Source organism: Cololabis saira, chromosome 3, assembly GCF_033807715.1.
Source record: "Cololabis saira isolate AMF1-May2022 chromosome 3, fColSai1.1, whole genome shotgun sequence".
Lineage (NCBI taxonomy): Eukaryota > Metazoa > Chordata > Actinopteri > Beloniformes > Belonidae > Cololabis > Cololabis saira.
In genome coordinates this window covers 38,825,084-38,842,353 of record NC_084589.1, presented here as the reverse complement: position 1 = coordinate 38,842,353, position 17,270 = coordinate 38,825,084, and the positions used below count along the sequence as shown (strand labels likewise).

At 42.3% G+C, this 17,270-nt stretch overlaps 1 protein-coding gene across 1 annotated transcript in view; it reads left to right on the top strand.

Annotated features, from left to right (window-relative positions):
• Positions 1-17,270, top strand: part of LOC133439349 (raftlin-like) — a 205,955-nt gene that overhangs the window by 23,068 nt on the left and 165,617 nt on the right. Inside the window, exon 2 of the mRNA XM_061717474.1 lies at positions 9,891-10,074. Coding sequence (XP_061573458.1) covers positions 9,927-10,074 — 148 coding nt within the window. The 5' untranslated portion in view covers positions 9,891-9,926. The remainder of the gene's footprint in view (positions 1-9,890; positions 10,075-17,270) is intronic.

Sequence of the window (17,270 nt, the reverse complement as noted above, 5' to 3'; positions counted from 1 at the left end):
GGCCTTTGGAGTCTGCAAGAGAGAAAACAAACAAACCGAAAAATGAACAGGCTGAGACACAAACAGCAACCATTCCAGATCTCTAAAACTGAATCAAGACTAGGCTACTGCGATTATCTGTCCCCCAAAACTGCTGAAGCTTTTGTCCACACAAACAGAGATGCTGCACGTGTATGGGCTCAAATTAAAGCCATAAATATTTTGTATCTGTAAATAAACTTTGTACTTGTAGAAATATTTTGTGCATGTGCAAAAAATATCTGTACTTGTAGAAATATTTTGTGCATGTGCAAAAAATATTTGTACTTCTAGAAATATTTTGTGCATGTGTAAAAAATATTTGTACTTGTAGAAATATTTTGTACATGTGTAGAACATTTTTGTAGCTGTGGAATTAATTTGTCTGTGTGCAACATTGGATATACAAAGCTACAAACCTTTTTTTACAAAAGCTACAAACTTTTTTTACAACTATGAATTATGGCACTGTTTTGACGTGCCAATAATAAGAGCCAATCAGCGATCTTTGGCGCGGGTTTCAAAGCGTTTCTGGAGAGCCAATAAGCACATTGCATCGCCTACTGACGTCGCCGACATATTGGATGTGGCAAGATTGCGCTGTAAACTAATACAAGTAAATGGACATGCACAAAATATTTCTACAAGTACAAATATTTTTTGCACATGCACAAAATATTTCTACAAGTACAAAGTTTATTTACAGATACAAAATATTTATGGCTTTAATTTGAGCCCATACACGTGTCCTAGTGCTAATTATTAGCCCAGCAGTACCCAGTCCATTTCCAAAGCTTGCAGAGATATGATGGTGATTCATAAGCCCGACAGAGAGAGTCATGTCGGAGCGACTGGAAACAAGCGTTCATGACAACTGTAATGAATCTCCTTCATCTCTCACTCCTCCTGCTCTCCCGGCACCCACGTCGAATGCTGATCACCCCGTCCCTATTCAACGGACTCTAATTGCACGCTCTTTCTCTTTCTGGACTCTGCTTGCTGCCCCCCCACCCCCGTCGATTTTCCATTTTCAGACGAACAACCTGGCTAGACCCGTTTCCTCTCTCCCTCCCTACCTCCTGATTGATTCTCACCTTTTCCATTCTTGCAGCTCACCTCATTAACAGAGCCCTCCCTTCTTCCCCCCCATCTGCTCGTTTCCTCTTTCGCCTCCCACTCTTTCCTACGTGCGACCCCCCCCGCCCTTCCTCACTTCCTGTCCTGCCGTCTCTGAAAGTGCCGGCAGCCGTCTCAGATTGTGCCGAGACCCAGCGACACTCCCTCATTAGGACGGAGGATAATGAAGTAACGGAGAGACTCGCTCATCAGGGGAGGTGGGAACGGCGGGGCGCTCGCGCCAATCCGTCCGCTCATCCATCCATCTTTGAGTTTAATCAGCGGCACACAATAGGATGTCACCTGCTCCTGGGTGCAGCCTCTGGAGGGAGGCGGTCATGCTGTCACACACCATTTGAGTGAAGCAGCATCGCTGCTGCGCGCTCTTTAAGGCCTCCGTTTCTCCACGGCTGTCGCTGTTCATTTAGTCTCCCTGGGAACGAGCGGGAAGGACCCGGCGCAGTTAGTGCATCTTCCACTGATCCTCCAACACACATCTATCATGATGTTCTTTGTTGGTTTTCTTCCTGACATCACAGAGGAAACGTGGGGATGGGATGTTATGAATGTTTGCTTTCATGTTGGAGCGTATGTCTGCATGTGTACACTGATGGTTAGCACATGGCTAACGTAAACCCTTTTCACATTGGCCGATACTCAAATCTAGCGAGTTGTCCTGTTTTTTGACACAGGGTTGCATGTTGCATGTAACTCCCCTCTGATGGGACACCTAATCGCAAGTGCAGCCAGATCCTGTTGTTATTCAGCGCTGGTTCCCCCCCCGCTCCATCTCCTGCACCGGCCAGCTACTCATTAGCTCAGACTAATGTGAACAGAAGTGAGGCGGGGGGGCGGGCTGTGGGTGGGATTCGTTTGTGACAAGACGAGGATGTCTTCAAGCTCCTCATCCGTTGTGGACCCTATAAATTAGTTTATTACAGAACCGTAATCTGCAACTGGCTACTGAATGACAGACCGGACTCGTTAACAAAACATTTGTGTGTGTGTACTGTATTATCTGATTTGTGCGCATTATTAGATTTGTGCGTAATATTAGATTTGTGCATAGTACTTGATTTGTGCGTATTATTAGATTTGTGCTTAGTACTTGATTTGTGCGTATTATTAGATTTGTGCTTAGTACTTGATTTGTGCGTATTATTAGATTTGTGCATAGTACTTGATTTGTGCGTATTAGATTTATGTATGAGTAACTTGCTCGAAGTTACGGACAAAACGATAATTAAGAATTCAAAAAGCCTCCTACACGCACAAATCGTTAAAAACGGGTGCACGAATCACCTGACACACAACCCTATAGATACACACAAATGGTTTTGAGACTTGTCCGTACATGTACATACCCAGGGTAGGCTACCTAAGTCGGTAAACTTACTTCAGACCACCGTGATGCCGCCATTATCGTCTTCTTGCCTCCCGATTTGACCGTCAGTTTTTCCACCACCTAGTGGTCGTTGCTTTAAAACATGTAATTACATTTGTAAGGCTCATAAATGCATATCTGTCCATATTAGGAATTATAGACTAGTACAAAGTAAATGTGTTATAACCATGGGGTGCTGAGATATTCTTATAATAACGTAAATGGAAATAATGCTTGAGGCTTGAATCTGTGAGGCTTAAAAAATAGTCTCAAAACCGTTTGTGCCTATCTGTAGCTTTGTGTGTGTGAATCAGGCGATTTGTGCGTATTTAACAACTTGTGTGTGTAGGAGGCTTTTTCAATTCGTAATTATCGTTTTGTCCGTAAGGTCGAGCAAGTTACGCGTGCACAAATCTAATAATACACACAAATCAAATACTATGCACAAATCAGATAATACACACACAAATGTTTTGAGTCGATTTTCTCTCCATATTTACCAAACTCCCAGAGTCTCAGAAAGAAGTTATGTGCGGTCAGCGAACACGACTGAAGGAACGGCAGAGGGAGACTGCTGGTCATATTATTTTAGGTGAAGTTGTGACACAAATCCCGTTGTTATTCAGCGTGGATCCTCCAGCCGCTCCATCTCCTGCATCACCCGGCTCATTGATGCTGGTGAAGCCAGCGACGCCAACCAGACAGACAGTGGGTCGTCGTGTCACTTGGTACCACTGGGAAGTTGAACATGGCATGAGTTCAGCTTCACTCGAAGCTGAAAGAGTTAGAAGAGCCTACTATAGTAAAAACAAGATTATTTAATCTAAACCTGACGTTTGATTACTGCCAGAGCTGAAATGAGGACTTCCAGAGCTCGTGTCAAGCACCCTAAAATATCCAGTAGTTGGCTGACTGACGAGGCCTGGTGGTCCCCGTGCTGAGCTACGACGCTACCTTGTGCTACCTTAAATCTTTTCTGATTGAATTATTTTGAGGCTGCCATCAAACCATAATTTGTAACAATTAATGTCAGAGTAAATTTAGTTTGAATGGTGCAGGACAACCTGGAGGACGACTGTAGGCTACAGGAGGAGCCGTCCAGGTCCAGCTGCCAAATGCAGTGGTCTGTTAGTACAATCACTCCTCAAAGTAAGAGTGACGATCCACCGTTACGCCTTTACTCCCAGCTGTAAGATCAAGATAGTGTACAATACAAAAGACCATGCTCTTAAGTAGGAATGAATTCTTGGTTTTTATCACCTGATGAGGAACATAAAAATTACACAGACACCAACATCTCATTTCAACGTACCGTATTGTCCCGAATATAAGACGACCCCGATTATAAGACGACCCCCTCTTTTTCAAGACTCAAGTTTGAAGAAAGACTTTTTGAACACGAAATTCAATTTTAATACAGAAAATAATTACAGTACATCTGAAACAAATGATTATAACAATATATTCGAGAGAAAAAGCATGTTATTTTGCCTCATTGAAATCATTATCTTGAAGTTTGCATCATAACTTCTCCTCAGCTGCCGGTTAACCTGCCGATCTTCCACCCACTTTTCTCCAGATTGTCGCTACGTTTCTCCACTTTCTGTTATCTCTTCTCTTGTTTTCTTCTCTTTTCTTTCTTATACTATTTCTTATTTTTCTTCTTCGTGACAGGGGTTCGCTTTGGCCTGGGGAGTTAAGTTCAGCATTCGCTTTAAAGATATACAGTATGTCGCCATCTAGCGGTGTAAATGGGTATAACGTCTAGACCCCGAATGTAAGACAACCCCCACTTTTTCAGTCTTATTTCAATGCAAAAAACACCGTCTTATATTCAGGCCAATACGGTATTTAACTCTGGTCACCACAATAAAATTCAGTCCAACATGACGAGTGATTAAAGGGATATTATTACTGTATATGTATGAATTTATCTATACTTTTTCTACTGGGCTTGTGTGACGTATTTATGAGTGATTAATGTCTTACCTGCTGCAGACTGCAGTCACAGCTCTCGTTTAATGATGGGAGTTAGGCAAAGGGCAGGAAGAAGGGGATAAAAGAGACCATTATCAGCATCTGAAACAACCTCAGAAATGTCACAGCAGATCCAGTGAGAGCTGTATTGTGGTTTTAAACTGTGTCACAATCACTAGAGCCACATATCGCAGCCCCTCGTGTAACACATGTGCTCTCTGCAGAAGGAAATGTGGTGTCAGGGTTTTAATACATCTAACCAGCGTTTGCTTTAACTGCTGTGAAATTTATGAGGTGCGAGTTGTTATGGATGGCTCCTCTATGCCCCTCGTTCTGAGGAGGTGTTAACCGAGCCCCCGCTCAGAACTCCTCCCCAGGGACCAGAGGGTTTTCTTTCAGCTTGCCTTCATTTCATGCTCTCTCTTTACTCGTAATGGGTTAACAGAAATCCCGTTAAATTTTTCACTGAGGTTCAGTAGAAAAAACACAGAGGGGTCTGATGAGCCCGTTCATCACAGAGAAGACGGTTCTGGGAACTAAATTATGAGGGAAATGTATCTCCCACAACTCTTTCAAAGTCCAGACTTTCAAGTCAGTTGTTGGCAATAAGAAGGCCGACCAGGAACAAGGGATTGGGCTTTGTTGTTTCTTGTTTCATTGACATTTATTTTTACTTTTTCTCGTCCTTGTTCCAAACTGTTTAATCTCTTTTCCTGCCGTTGTATATGTTGGAAAGGGCTTTGAACTGCAAATGGATTTGAAATGCACCATATACAGGGAATAAACTGGACTTATCTCGTTAACGCTCCGTGCCGGGAGCACAATGACTGTGAGATGCTTCACAGAAGTCCACTTCAAATGAAAACACAGACAGACTTTCTGATCCAACTTTTCCCCTCATTTGACTGGTAGCTGAATTCATTTTAGTATCTGTATCTTAGTATCTTCAGTATCTGTTGCTGTTCATTGAAGCTCCGGGTCGCTCCCTTGATGCACAAGCTAACTTCTACAACTACTGCTATTTCAGATTCAACTAACACGACCAATGTTGCTATTTCTGAAACTTCTGCATTCACTAAGCTTTTGAAATATTTGACTGAACTATTTATGCAACCACGACCACTGAAATGACATGGCATCCTTTTCAAAGGTTTCAAAGGCTGGACGTTGGCTGAGGTGTGTTATAAGATAAGATAAGATAAGATAGTCCTTTATTGATCCCCAGAGGGGAAATTTGGGTGTTACAGCAGCTCAAAGTCTGATACATAATCAGGACAACATGAACTCGGACTAAATAAATGATAAGGATAAATTATAAGCAGTACTGGAGTTGAGGGGGGATGAGGGGGGATGAGGGGGGGTGGCATCCCCCCTGAAATAAAAACGGTCCAAATCATCCCCCTGTAAAACTGCCATCCCCCCTTTCCATCCCTTATGTCATTTCATCAATGAATGTGGTTTTACTGCTATTTCAACATTTAGAGTCATCACCAGAAAAATAACACCAGAAAAATAACTTATTTGTCAATTTTCACCTGTTTCAAGTAGATTTTCACTTGAAATAAGTAGGAAAAATCTGCCAATGGGACAATATTTATATTCTCATTACAAGCAATAAAATCTGGTTCCACTGGCAGATTTTTCTACTTAAGTGAAAATCTACTTGAAACAGGTGAAAATTGTTGTTTTTTCCAGTGATGAGTCTTGTTTTAAGTGTAATGAGATTTTTTTTAATAAAATGAGACATTTTAACTAGAAATAAGACAAATATTCTTGTTAAGATTTTGAGTTTTTGCAGTGATCCATTTTACTTATCCTGTGAAGGACAGGGGCATATTGATAAGTTCAGAAAACTGTTTATTGTTGTGTTTTGATGTATTTGATGTAAGCCCAGTGGATATTTAAAGCTTACAAAATGCTGCATTTAACTGCTGCATTTAACTGCTGCTATGTCATTCCTGCAGTATTTCTGCAGGTTTTTTTTGTTCAGTGCTAGTATTTTTAATATATTATATTATATTATTTGTATTCAGCACAAATTATCTGTCCCAATATGATAAAATCCACCATCCCCCCTGATTTTTTTTTTACAACTCGAGTACTGATTATAAGTATGAAAAATAAAAAATAAAAGAATGGGTTATGGGTGACAGCCGAGGACGAGGGACTTGGTGTGCAGAACCTCGGCTTCCAAAAGTGGAAGATGAAGCCGACAGATGCTTTATCTCTCAGATATCTCTCTTTGAACGCACCCCCCCAGAAGAGCTGGAGGAGGCAGATGGGGAGTGGGAGGTTCATCTGCTCGCACTGCTGCCCCAAGACTCCAGGAGTGATACGCAGAAGTTGACGGGAGGATGGATGGAAGTTTGAAAGCTCAGAGGTTTATTTGATAAGCATACTTTGCAACTGCAAAGGTTTCAGTTGACAAACAACTCAATACCTCCACCTCACCATCCTGTTCAGAGCAAAAAACCACAATGGTCATTAATAATACAACAGAAATAAGCCAGTGTTTACAGAATGCATCGTGGGGTGCTGTAGAAACATGAAGAACAACATGGAAGAATGTGTTTGAATTCAAACTGACTGTTTTTTGAAGTTGCAACAGGTAGAAAAATGTTTCATCAATCCATTCTAAAGGAAAATAGAGAAAGAGACAAATTATAGTTTTGTGTTATTCTTTTTACAGTTTTAGAGTAATGCATTGATGTTGTGCCTGTGCAACATTATTACACATAGGAGACATATGTGTGCCGGTCCAGGCTACTTTCAGCTCAGTTTCACGGGGCAGATACCTGAGCTGAACCAAACTTGGTGGCTGCGTGTTGTTTGGGCCAGATGTCTAAAGGTCAAGCTGGCTCTGACACGTGTTGAAGCTCAGACGTGGCCTAAAGCACTGGTCCTAGGCTGGTGTGGCTTGTGGATCCACCATCACCCCTTTATGACAAGCTGTGAGCCAAATCATGGAAAATGTTCAAGTTTTCAAATATATTTAAAGAAAAGATGCAGTTTAAAGTTTTGATATTAACAGTGTGTTCAATAAATCAGGGACTGCACATTTCACTTTCCCTTATTCGAACTACCTCACATGTTTTATATCGTAATTCACCATGTAAATACCATGTAAATATTCAAGTTTAATTTGTCATTTTGATTGTGGACTGTTTATTTTATTCTTTATCTTAATTTATTCTATTCTATTACTTGTATTTTGCACCGTGGGTCAGAGAGGACTGTAATTTAGCAAATCTGACAATAAAGTCTGAAACTTGAAACTTAAAATAAGATAAATGTAACAACTGAGAAGTATTTCCAAAATGACAAAGAAATGTATAGCCATTGCTACATAAACTGAAAAGTAGAGTTAAAAAGACTCAAAAATATGTATCTTTACTTGAAGCAAAGTCCTAACACCTGCTGAAAACGGGTCCCGACCCTCCAGTTGAGAATCGCTGGCCTAAAGAAACAAAGAAAAGGCAGATCTGGGTTGTATCTGTTGGATATGTGATCCAGGGACTCGTCCCCAGACAGCAGCATCAGTCAACGCCGCAGAGAACTGCAGATGTGGTCTAAAGATGTAGGCCATGTTTGGGCATTTTTCTGAAATGTAAGGAAGAAAAAAGAAAATGTACATTTCAAATATGCACTATCCTACCTTAGGGGTGAATCTGGATATTTTTTCCAAATCTTTACCAAATACAGTAGTTCTTCATGACTAAACTAGTGCCTGAACAAAACAAATCAGCGTGTGGAGAAGTGAATAGCATGTAAAATAAGTACAATAAAACTGTGAATCCAGTTGAAAGGTACTGGTTTAGGTTCAAGGTTGGATAAATGTGTTTCCCAGATGTTAGTGTCTGATTTTAGGTTACTTATCATTCACTTCTTATTCTTTCATGCTCGTTATTTATCCTTGCCATCCTTTCCTCTTCCAAAGAAACGTCCTCAACGCTGCCACCTCCAACCCGTCTTGTCAAATAAAACAGTTTATTATTTTTTCATAACTCTTTTTGTCAGACAAATAATTTAGGCGATCCTTTCGCCTTCAGCAGAGTTACAAGATGTTGTGTGATATAGTCGTTTATCAGGTGATGTTGACAGGGAGGCGTGACTCACCTGTCAGATTAGACAGGTGAATCCCACCCTCACCTGTCCCCCCCCGCACCCCTCCAGGACTTTAAAGGGGACCTATTATGGCATTTAATGTCTATTTTAAACAGGCCTTGAATGTCTTAAAAACAAGCTTTTGATTGTTTTTTCTATATAAATTAGAAATTCAGCCTCTGGGGCATGTCTTTATCTTCACCGTTTCTAGCCTCATTATCTATGCAGGATTCTGAGTGGGTAGGGCTATGATAATGAGGTCTGTGCTGATTGGCTGCCTGAATGACGCGATACACCGCTACGAAAAAATGGCGGAAGCTCCGGCCGGCGGAGTTAAGCCTGAATTATGGTTCTGCGTTAAATCGACGCAGACACTACGCCGTAGGCTCTGTGTTGGTGTAACGCGGAACCATAAATCAGCCTTTACACCATGTCATGCATGCGATGCGAGCGAGCGTCAGCGTCAAAATCAATTCCATTGCTTTATTTTCTATTGGACTGTCCTAACTGGCCGCAGCGACGCGCCGTTTTGAGCTGAACATTAGTCGAACGTCCTGCTTCTATTTTCTTCCTGTCGCTCGCGTTGAAAGCTGGTTGAAAGCGCTGTAGGAAACGGTCACGGATGGGGAATGGCTGATCCAGTTAGTTGAAATGAGAAGTTATCTCTATGATTCCTCCTCATTTCACTACAAAAACCTCAATAAAGTGGCAGCTGGCTGGAGGGAGATGGACAGAGAGCGTTGATGTCACGCAGTGCTACGTGATAGTCGGATGCTCGCATGCAGTTACACGGTTTTATAGTTGTGGGCGTGGTTTCACGCATCGGAGGCCAACCTCTCTGAACGGCTCATAGAAGTCACATCACACTGGAAGCATCATCCGGGCGGCTGTACAGACACTGCAGAATTTGGTTGCTTTCTTCCTTCTCTGAGTTGGCAGGCTGAGGGGAGACCACTTTATATTTTAAAGCAAGAAAAAACATGTTTTTCATAATAGGTCCCCTTTAAGTCGGTTTATTATTTTCACGTAGCTTAGAAAAAAACAAGAAAAAGACATGAATTACTAAGATTTTGATTCATAAGAATATACATGAGGTTATATGAGACGTGCTGCTTTTGTATGCGATTACCAAATGTCCAAAACTGGAATAAGGAGTTAAAAGTCTGTTTTTGTTTCTTTTACAGAGAACAGATTTCTGAAGAACTTTACTTTCACTTGAATAAAGACTGTATTGGTTTTCGGTTGCAGCCTTTAATGTGGATGAAAACACTTTGTGTCGTGTGCTCTGCAGGGCCCGTACGCCGACTGACCCCTAGACCGCGACGCCATGGGCTGTGGGCTGAGGAAGCTGAAGCCGGCTTCGGAGGAGAGCAGTCCGGGCAAGATCTACTCCACCCTGAAGAGGCCGCAGGTGGAGACCAAGACGGGCGTGGCCTACACCTACCGCTACCTGGACTTCTTGATCGGGAAAGATGGTAAGACGGACTTCTGTCTCCTCCTCCTGCTGGTTTGTTGATACCTTATGGGTAAACCTTCGTCTCTGGACCATCACACCACCCCCCCAAGTTTAACAGGCTAAAAACACACAACATTTTGGTTTACGTAGTATTTTATTGAAGAACCGCTCAGGAGAAACAACATCAAGTACCCAGATGGAGGAGAGCTCGCCGCCTGTAATTTCCATCACAATTTTCTTGTAATGACAGAGTTCTAATTAGTGCCTGTTGTCTGTGTAGCGGCATCTATTATAATATTCTTCTTGACGGTTAGTCAATCAAGCTTTGTGCTAATGATGTAGAACTCTCCCGGCCAATCAGCATCACAAGTCCTGCGATAAATCCCGTACGGTGGAGCTGAGTCTAGCAGGAGATGCAGGTTTAATAAAAAGGGGGGGTGGCTGGTTAGAGAGTCTCTTTAGGTCAAGGTCAGAAGTGTGAGACTTGGTTTCAGGCTCTGAGCGGAGCGATGAACGCTAACCGGGAGGATGTGGCTGTCATGCACAGAGATACGGGCTCTGCCTGTGTGGTGCATGAAAATATGGAAATGAATCAGTTGGAATCACAGAGATAGCAGCTCTCCAGCGATGCAGCACACACTCGGAGAGCGAGGAGTCTGCTCCTCGCCTTGTTGTTGAGAGGGAAGGTGGGTGTTGCTTCCTGACATTCACAAGAGGCAGCATGGTTGAAGGATGTCTTTGTGGGTTTGTTATTGTCTGAGGGGGGGGCGTTCATGTGTCTCCGTAATGCTCTCCAGAAAGTCAGCTGATCTGGTCTGAAACCGCTGGAATCTGAGGGAAACGTCACGCCTCAAGTCGACCTCTGTACGTTTGTTTCTGGAGACAACTTGGTGTTTTCAGGGAAAGAGACGGATCAAGAGCTGAAAACTGAAGCGACAAAACCGATATGTTGAGGAACAGAAGAGGAAAACATCAGCCATCGTGGGTTCAGATCGTTCGATTAAAATTATTATTATTATTTATGTTTATTTGATATGGACATAGCAATTACATTGGACAAACCAGATGCATTGTTTAAGTGTTTTAGCACAAGTGCTAATTCGAAACACTTCTCCATAGGCAGCTCTTGAAAAGAATAGAGAGCAATAAAATATTAAGATAACAAGAATGGGGGAAAAAAAGGAAATAAATAAAATAATAAAATAAATAAATGAAAAATTTAAAAAACAAACAAACAACAAAACAATTGGAAAGGAAATCAAAGAAATACAAACAATTTTTTTTTTTTTTTTTTTACCTTGTCTGCACACATATTAATGATTGATACCATGAAGGTAGAAACCAAAGGTATATATATGTGCATTATTACTATATTTAATATATATACATATATATACGCATACATATGCGTACACATACATAAATATACACATACAAACCCAGTGTTTTTTTTTTTTTTTTTTTTTGGGGGGTGGGGGGGGTGACGACATCCACTGCCAATCCAGGAAGCAGGAACACACGGAGACACACGTCAAGCACTGGAAATCTGCAACAAAAAACCACAAACAAAGCACGAAACCGGCCCGGAGCCAACCAAAACATGAACAGCAATCGACCTAAATCTTGAGATCTGATCGCAGTCTGAGCTAAGCTACCGCTACCGCTACCTAACCCCAAAAACTACAGAGCCAGCATGCAGGTGAACAAGCCGGTGTATGTCTATGTGTGTGTATGCGTGTATGTATATGATCATGCGTGTGTGTGTGTGATGAATACAAACAATTTTCAATTAGAAACATAAAAAGACAACAAAGCAAGCAGCCAACAAGTTAAAACTACCATATATAAATAAATGAACAGAAAGAGAGCGAGAGAGAGACATCGTTTCACTGTTATCAGGTACAACAACTTCCAAAAGGTGTTTTGGGGTTCATCCTAACCTCCACAGATGTCGTGACGTCTTTCTTGTGCTGTTGTTGCCCCTGTGGTGCAACCATAGGCTGTATAAAAAGAACTGGACAAGTCTGGACATCCCCCAGAGGTTCCTGAAGAGGCTTTTGAGCCCATGGAGCTGGTTTAGGTGCCTCCATGTCTTGGCGGGAGCCGACTATTGGCACTTTTCCACTAGCACCTACTGGCTCTACTCATCTCATCTCAGCTCCACTCAACTCTGTCTGTTTTTTTTCCATTACAATTCAGTACGTGGAGCAGAAAGAGGAGGGTTGGAGCGAGGGTTGATCGTAAGATCTAAACGAAGAAGACAACACTAAAGATGTAGAACCTGGAGGAGATGATAGATGTACTGCTGGGTCTGTGGCTTGTGTTCGATATCAAGTTAAAAAATCAGAGTGAGAGAAGCTTCAAGCGGCGACAGTTTTTAATGTTTTTTTGTTTGTCCCGGCGCTGCTGAAAAGTCCATTGGGAGCCGCGAGCAGCTATAAAGTGACAGAGCTTCTGGTGGATCTGGTCGCTTGTCTAGATCCCTTTTTTAATTCTCTCCTCAGCCACCAGGTTTATGAACATCTGCACCTCAGAGCTGGATCACCAAACAGACTTTTGCTGCCGTTGCCTGTTGAATAAAATGAACAAGAAGCCGTCAGAGTCGCTCTTTCTCTGATGTCACATCCTGACTCAGACGTCTGACTCCAACCCCCCGACCAATCAGTGGCCTGTAGTGTGATGATGTCAGATACAGCCGACTCAGCTTAGAACCTCGGCAGAATAGTTACAGAAAAGTATCTACTGGCACGTTAGACCCCTAGTGGGAAAGAACCAAACCAAGTGGAGGCGAGCCGAGCTGAGTAGGTACTAGTGGAAAAGCGTCATTTGAGCTATACAGAATAACTGGCCAACCCTAGCTGATGCCCACCGGACTTCCAGCTTCCTCCAGCGTGCCGTTTTAGCTTTTCAAATGCAAACCTGTGATGCTAAACAACATTACCTCACAATCATCCTCATCCATCCATAACTGGCATCTCCTGCTGGGGTTCTGGCCTCCGCCACGAAGCCAGTCGGTCTGAAAGGAGGCGAGTTTATAGCCACTGATAACTCAAGAAATGTCAGTTGTGGCAAAAACAGAAGCCGTGACGTTTCCTCCTGGTGTTTTCATCCGTTGACGGCGGTGTATCTGACATTCGGTGGTCGAGGGTACGAGAGTCGAGCTTCCAACAAAGCAATTGGAGGGACATTTCTGTCCTTTTTTTATAGACTTTTCCTGCACACGTGGAAAATTAGGATTAATTCTGTTTTTGAGCGTCACCAGAGGCTTAAAATAGGAGTTAATTTACACTTCTAATTCAAAACTTTCTCAGCTCAAGTCATTTTGCTCCCCAGAGAACATTTACACTCAATGCCTTTTTATGACTTGACCTCCGGATGATTTAACTCTGACCGCTTGTTGTTGTCGACACGGGAGTCACCTTTAACCTCCAGGATGGCTGCAGGTTAAACTCTTAAGCTCTTTACGTTGACTGACATTTGTTTACATGCACATAAAGTTTCCTTTGCCTACTAAAGTTTGCGTGGAAAACAGAGCAGTATTTGATGCACAGCGGCGTAGCCGGGGTTCCTGGTGTCGTTGGCCCTAATGCTCTTCTTGTTGCATCGCTCATGTTTTCATTCATGCTCTGCTGAGCTTCCAGTTCACTGCCGTGACCCAAACAAAACAAAGACACAAGCCAAACTACACACCTACCCAGATGCATCCGAGGCCTGTAACTCATAACCCGGAGGAGGAATGGTAAACACATGGAGCCTGTTTCACTGTCCGACTGTCACATTTACAAAGTAGAGCGTCTACCAGCGACGGCCGGGCCGAGGGTCTAGGTTAATTTAAGATTAGGTGTGGGACTTGAATGAGATTAATGTCAAATATATAATAGAGGTCATGGAGGTTAAGGTGCGTTAATGGGAAATAAATGTGTGGGTGTTACGCGGCGGGCGAAGGAGGAGCTGCATAGAGCCATCACTCAGTTATTTCAGTCCACGACAGTTGGGAGCCGGTGGGAGGGAGGGGGTTGGGTTAATATTAGCAGGGGCGTTGCAGCGGGGCAGTAGGGGGGCGGGGGGGCGGGTGGCGGCGTGCTACGGGAAGCAGGGAGATGTAGTGGGCAGCTTGTTCACACTGACAGTTGATTAGTCTCCATTAGTTGGCCGGGCGGACGGCGGAGGATGGATGGGGGAGTCGGGGCAGCATCCGGGGGCCAGCCGGGTTCTCTGTCCTCCATCACGCAGGACTTGACATGAGGGCGGGGCGGGGAGGGGTTCTGGGAGGGGCCGCCTCTCTTTTAGTTAAACTATGTGTGTGTTTACGGCTCATGGCCACATTTTTTACTATTATCTTCCCGTAAACGCTATAATGGGGGGGTTGGTCCTTACTGTAATCACTGTCCTGTTGCCGTTTGTCTCTGTCACTGTCGCAAGGCTGCTGGTGTGTCTTTCTCTCCTCACAATGTGTGTTTTCATTCTTTCAAGTGTGTTTTATTAGAGCACATTAAAATACAGTTACAAATGTTCAGTATACGCACATCAGTGCGCATAGAGTACAGGTCATAGTGCAATTTTTTAGTTTCTTAGAACATAATAAATGAAGAAACTGGTATAAAATGTGGAAAGCAAAATACAAAGAAAGAGAAATAGCTAAGAATAACAATAGATAAATTAATAAATAAAAAATAAATAAATAAAATAAAGTTAAAAATTCATAAACAGTTGATTTTAAACTGGATTAGGCAGTTCTTAGCGTTAATATAGCACTTATGGACGTGTTCTAAACCCATAGAGCATCCGGGATCTCAGTGCCCATTTCTTCCTCCCATTTTGTCCTTATTAAAGTGGAATTCACTGGATTGGTAGCTTGCAAGGTGTCATATATATATATAATATATCAATTTTTCCAAGCAAGTCATAGGCCGGAGGCATCTGTCAAGATTAGAGCCTTCGAAGGTCTCGAAATTTTGCAGATTCGTTCTTACATGTGCAAAAGAAGCAAATATGGCTTTAATGTATCAAAGTGTGTTTTCGTGCCGGTTCCTCCCAGGAGGTGTTACCTCCCCCCAAGTGTGTGAATTATTTTGTTGCATCGGCAGATTTTCGGGTTGAAGGGTTAGCGTGTTACTCATCGCTGTAATTACCTTGTACTGTGTATGTAAGTGAAGGTAATGATTCATGCGTCTGGCCTTTTCCTGCAGGAAACCTGTAAAATATTCAAGATTGTGAAGAAAAAAACAGTCCGCGGGGCCGTCGGGCCGCGGGGCCCGACCGTAAATACAGACACTTATATCCTTCGCTTCCGCGGTAGAAAATCAGTTCCCGTGTCATTTGTGTCTTTCAAACCTGTTGAATCGAATTCCTCCGTAATAAAACAATGGCAGAGTTTATTTCTGTCCTTTCGGTCCAGTCTCGCGGAAAAACGACTCTTTGCACCGTTAAATACGTTTAATTGCAGCTCCGTCGCTCAGGGGGGGAGTCTTTTGATTGACGGCTGCTGTGGCCAGTAGCTGGCTCTCATCACTTAGCGCTTGGAGCCGTTTTGGCTTCCGAGCTGTGAATAAAGACCTAACAGAGCATGATCATTCAACGGCCACGGTGACTGCAAGGCTCCGTCATTTCTGATGTTGGTACTAAAGCGGCGATCACGCTGTGGACCTCTGCGGTAAAAGTTAAGAGGTTTTTAGCTTTTTTAGTAAGAGAAAAATTAAAAAGCTAAAAGAGGGTGTAAAAGCACTCTTCAGAAACCCTTTGTGACATCACGGGGGGGTTGTCCAGTTCTTCTTATATATGTGTGGAAGTCGTTATCAGGCGAGTCCTTAAAAAGTCTTAAATTACATTTTTCATAAAATAAGGCCTTTAAATGTCTTAATTTGTCTTATTTGTCCAAGGGTCTTAATTTTTGATTGTTAATTTTAGAGGGAATTTATCTAGTCATCATTAAAAAGTTTTCTTACACTTTGAAAAGGGAAAGTTTTACCAGTTGTTAGACGCCTCAGTCAGTGTTGCCAGGTTGAGCGGGTTTCCACCTAGTTGGGCTGAAAAATTCAGGAGCAAAACAGTTGATAAAATTTTGACAAATTTTCCTGGTTTTTACAAAATATTTATGAGAAATGATTAACAAAAAATGTTTTATTATTGCAGAGAAAAGTAGAAACTTACACAATAAACTCACTGATATTTTATCTGCTTTAATCTACACAATTTAATTGTAGTTTTTGTTTGGAGCCTGAACTGTATTTGGCTATTAAGTGGTGTTGTGAAGCTTAATTTGCTTATGACTTGAAATGTATTATGCATTTGATAATTGACGGTTTTAACATAGAAGATGTATGATTTGGGCTGGTTTTTCATTATTTCAGTGGGTTTTTCATCGCGTTTGGGCTGGAACCCGTCAGCCAGATCTGGCAACTTCGACCTCAGCGCTGGATTTCTTAGTGAAAATGGTATTAAAAAGTCTTGAATTTAACTTGGTCCAACCTGTAGACACCCTGGTGATGTTTTCCTTTTCTAACCAGCTAAACTCGACTGAAAAGTACGGTGGCCGAGACCCGCCATTGCTGAAAATAAAAGTAACGCTGCAAACAGAAACAAACGCCGCTGCAAATAAAAGAAACGCTGCAAACAAATAGAAACGCAGCTGCAAATAAAAGAAACGCTGAAAATATAAAGAAACCCCGCTTCAAATAAAATAAAAAACGACGCAAATAAAAAAGCCACAACGGAAGTGAATTACCCGGGGCTGTTTTTGCCGATGCACCATTGTTTTTATGTGAGAGGTGTTGTTGTTTTTGTTGTTTTTATCATTAATAATAATGCCAAGAATAATCTAAAGCGTGGGTAACAATAGTTATTTGTGAATGTGAAGTTGAAGCTGTGTGTGGTGGTCAGGGACTTCTCCTCTCACGTAAAAAACACCGGTGCATCAGCAAAAATAGTCCCCGGTAATTCACTTCCGTTGTGACTTTTTTATTTGCGTTCATCAGCGGCGTTTCTTTTTATTTGCAGCGTTTCTTTAATTTGCAGCGGCGTTTGTTTCTGTTTGCAGCGTTACTTTTATTTTCAGCAATGGCAGGTCTCGGCCACCGTAGAAAAGAGACTAAATGTGACAGTAAACAAACAAAATGCAACCTTCACGTAAACGTACAACACTGTGCCCCTCCAGCCTCTTCATGTGGATTGTAGTTCACTCTTTTACAAACCAACCTCCAAACATTGTTTCATGTG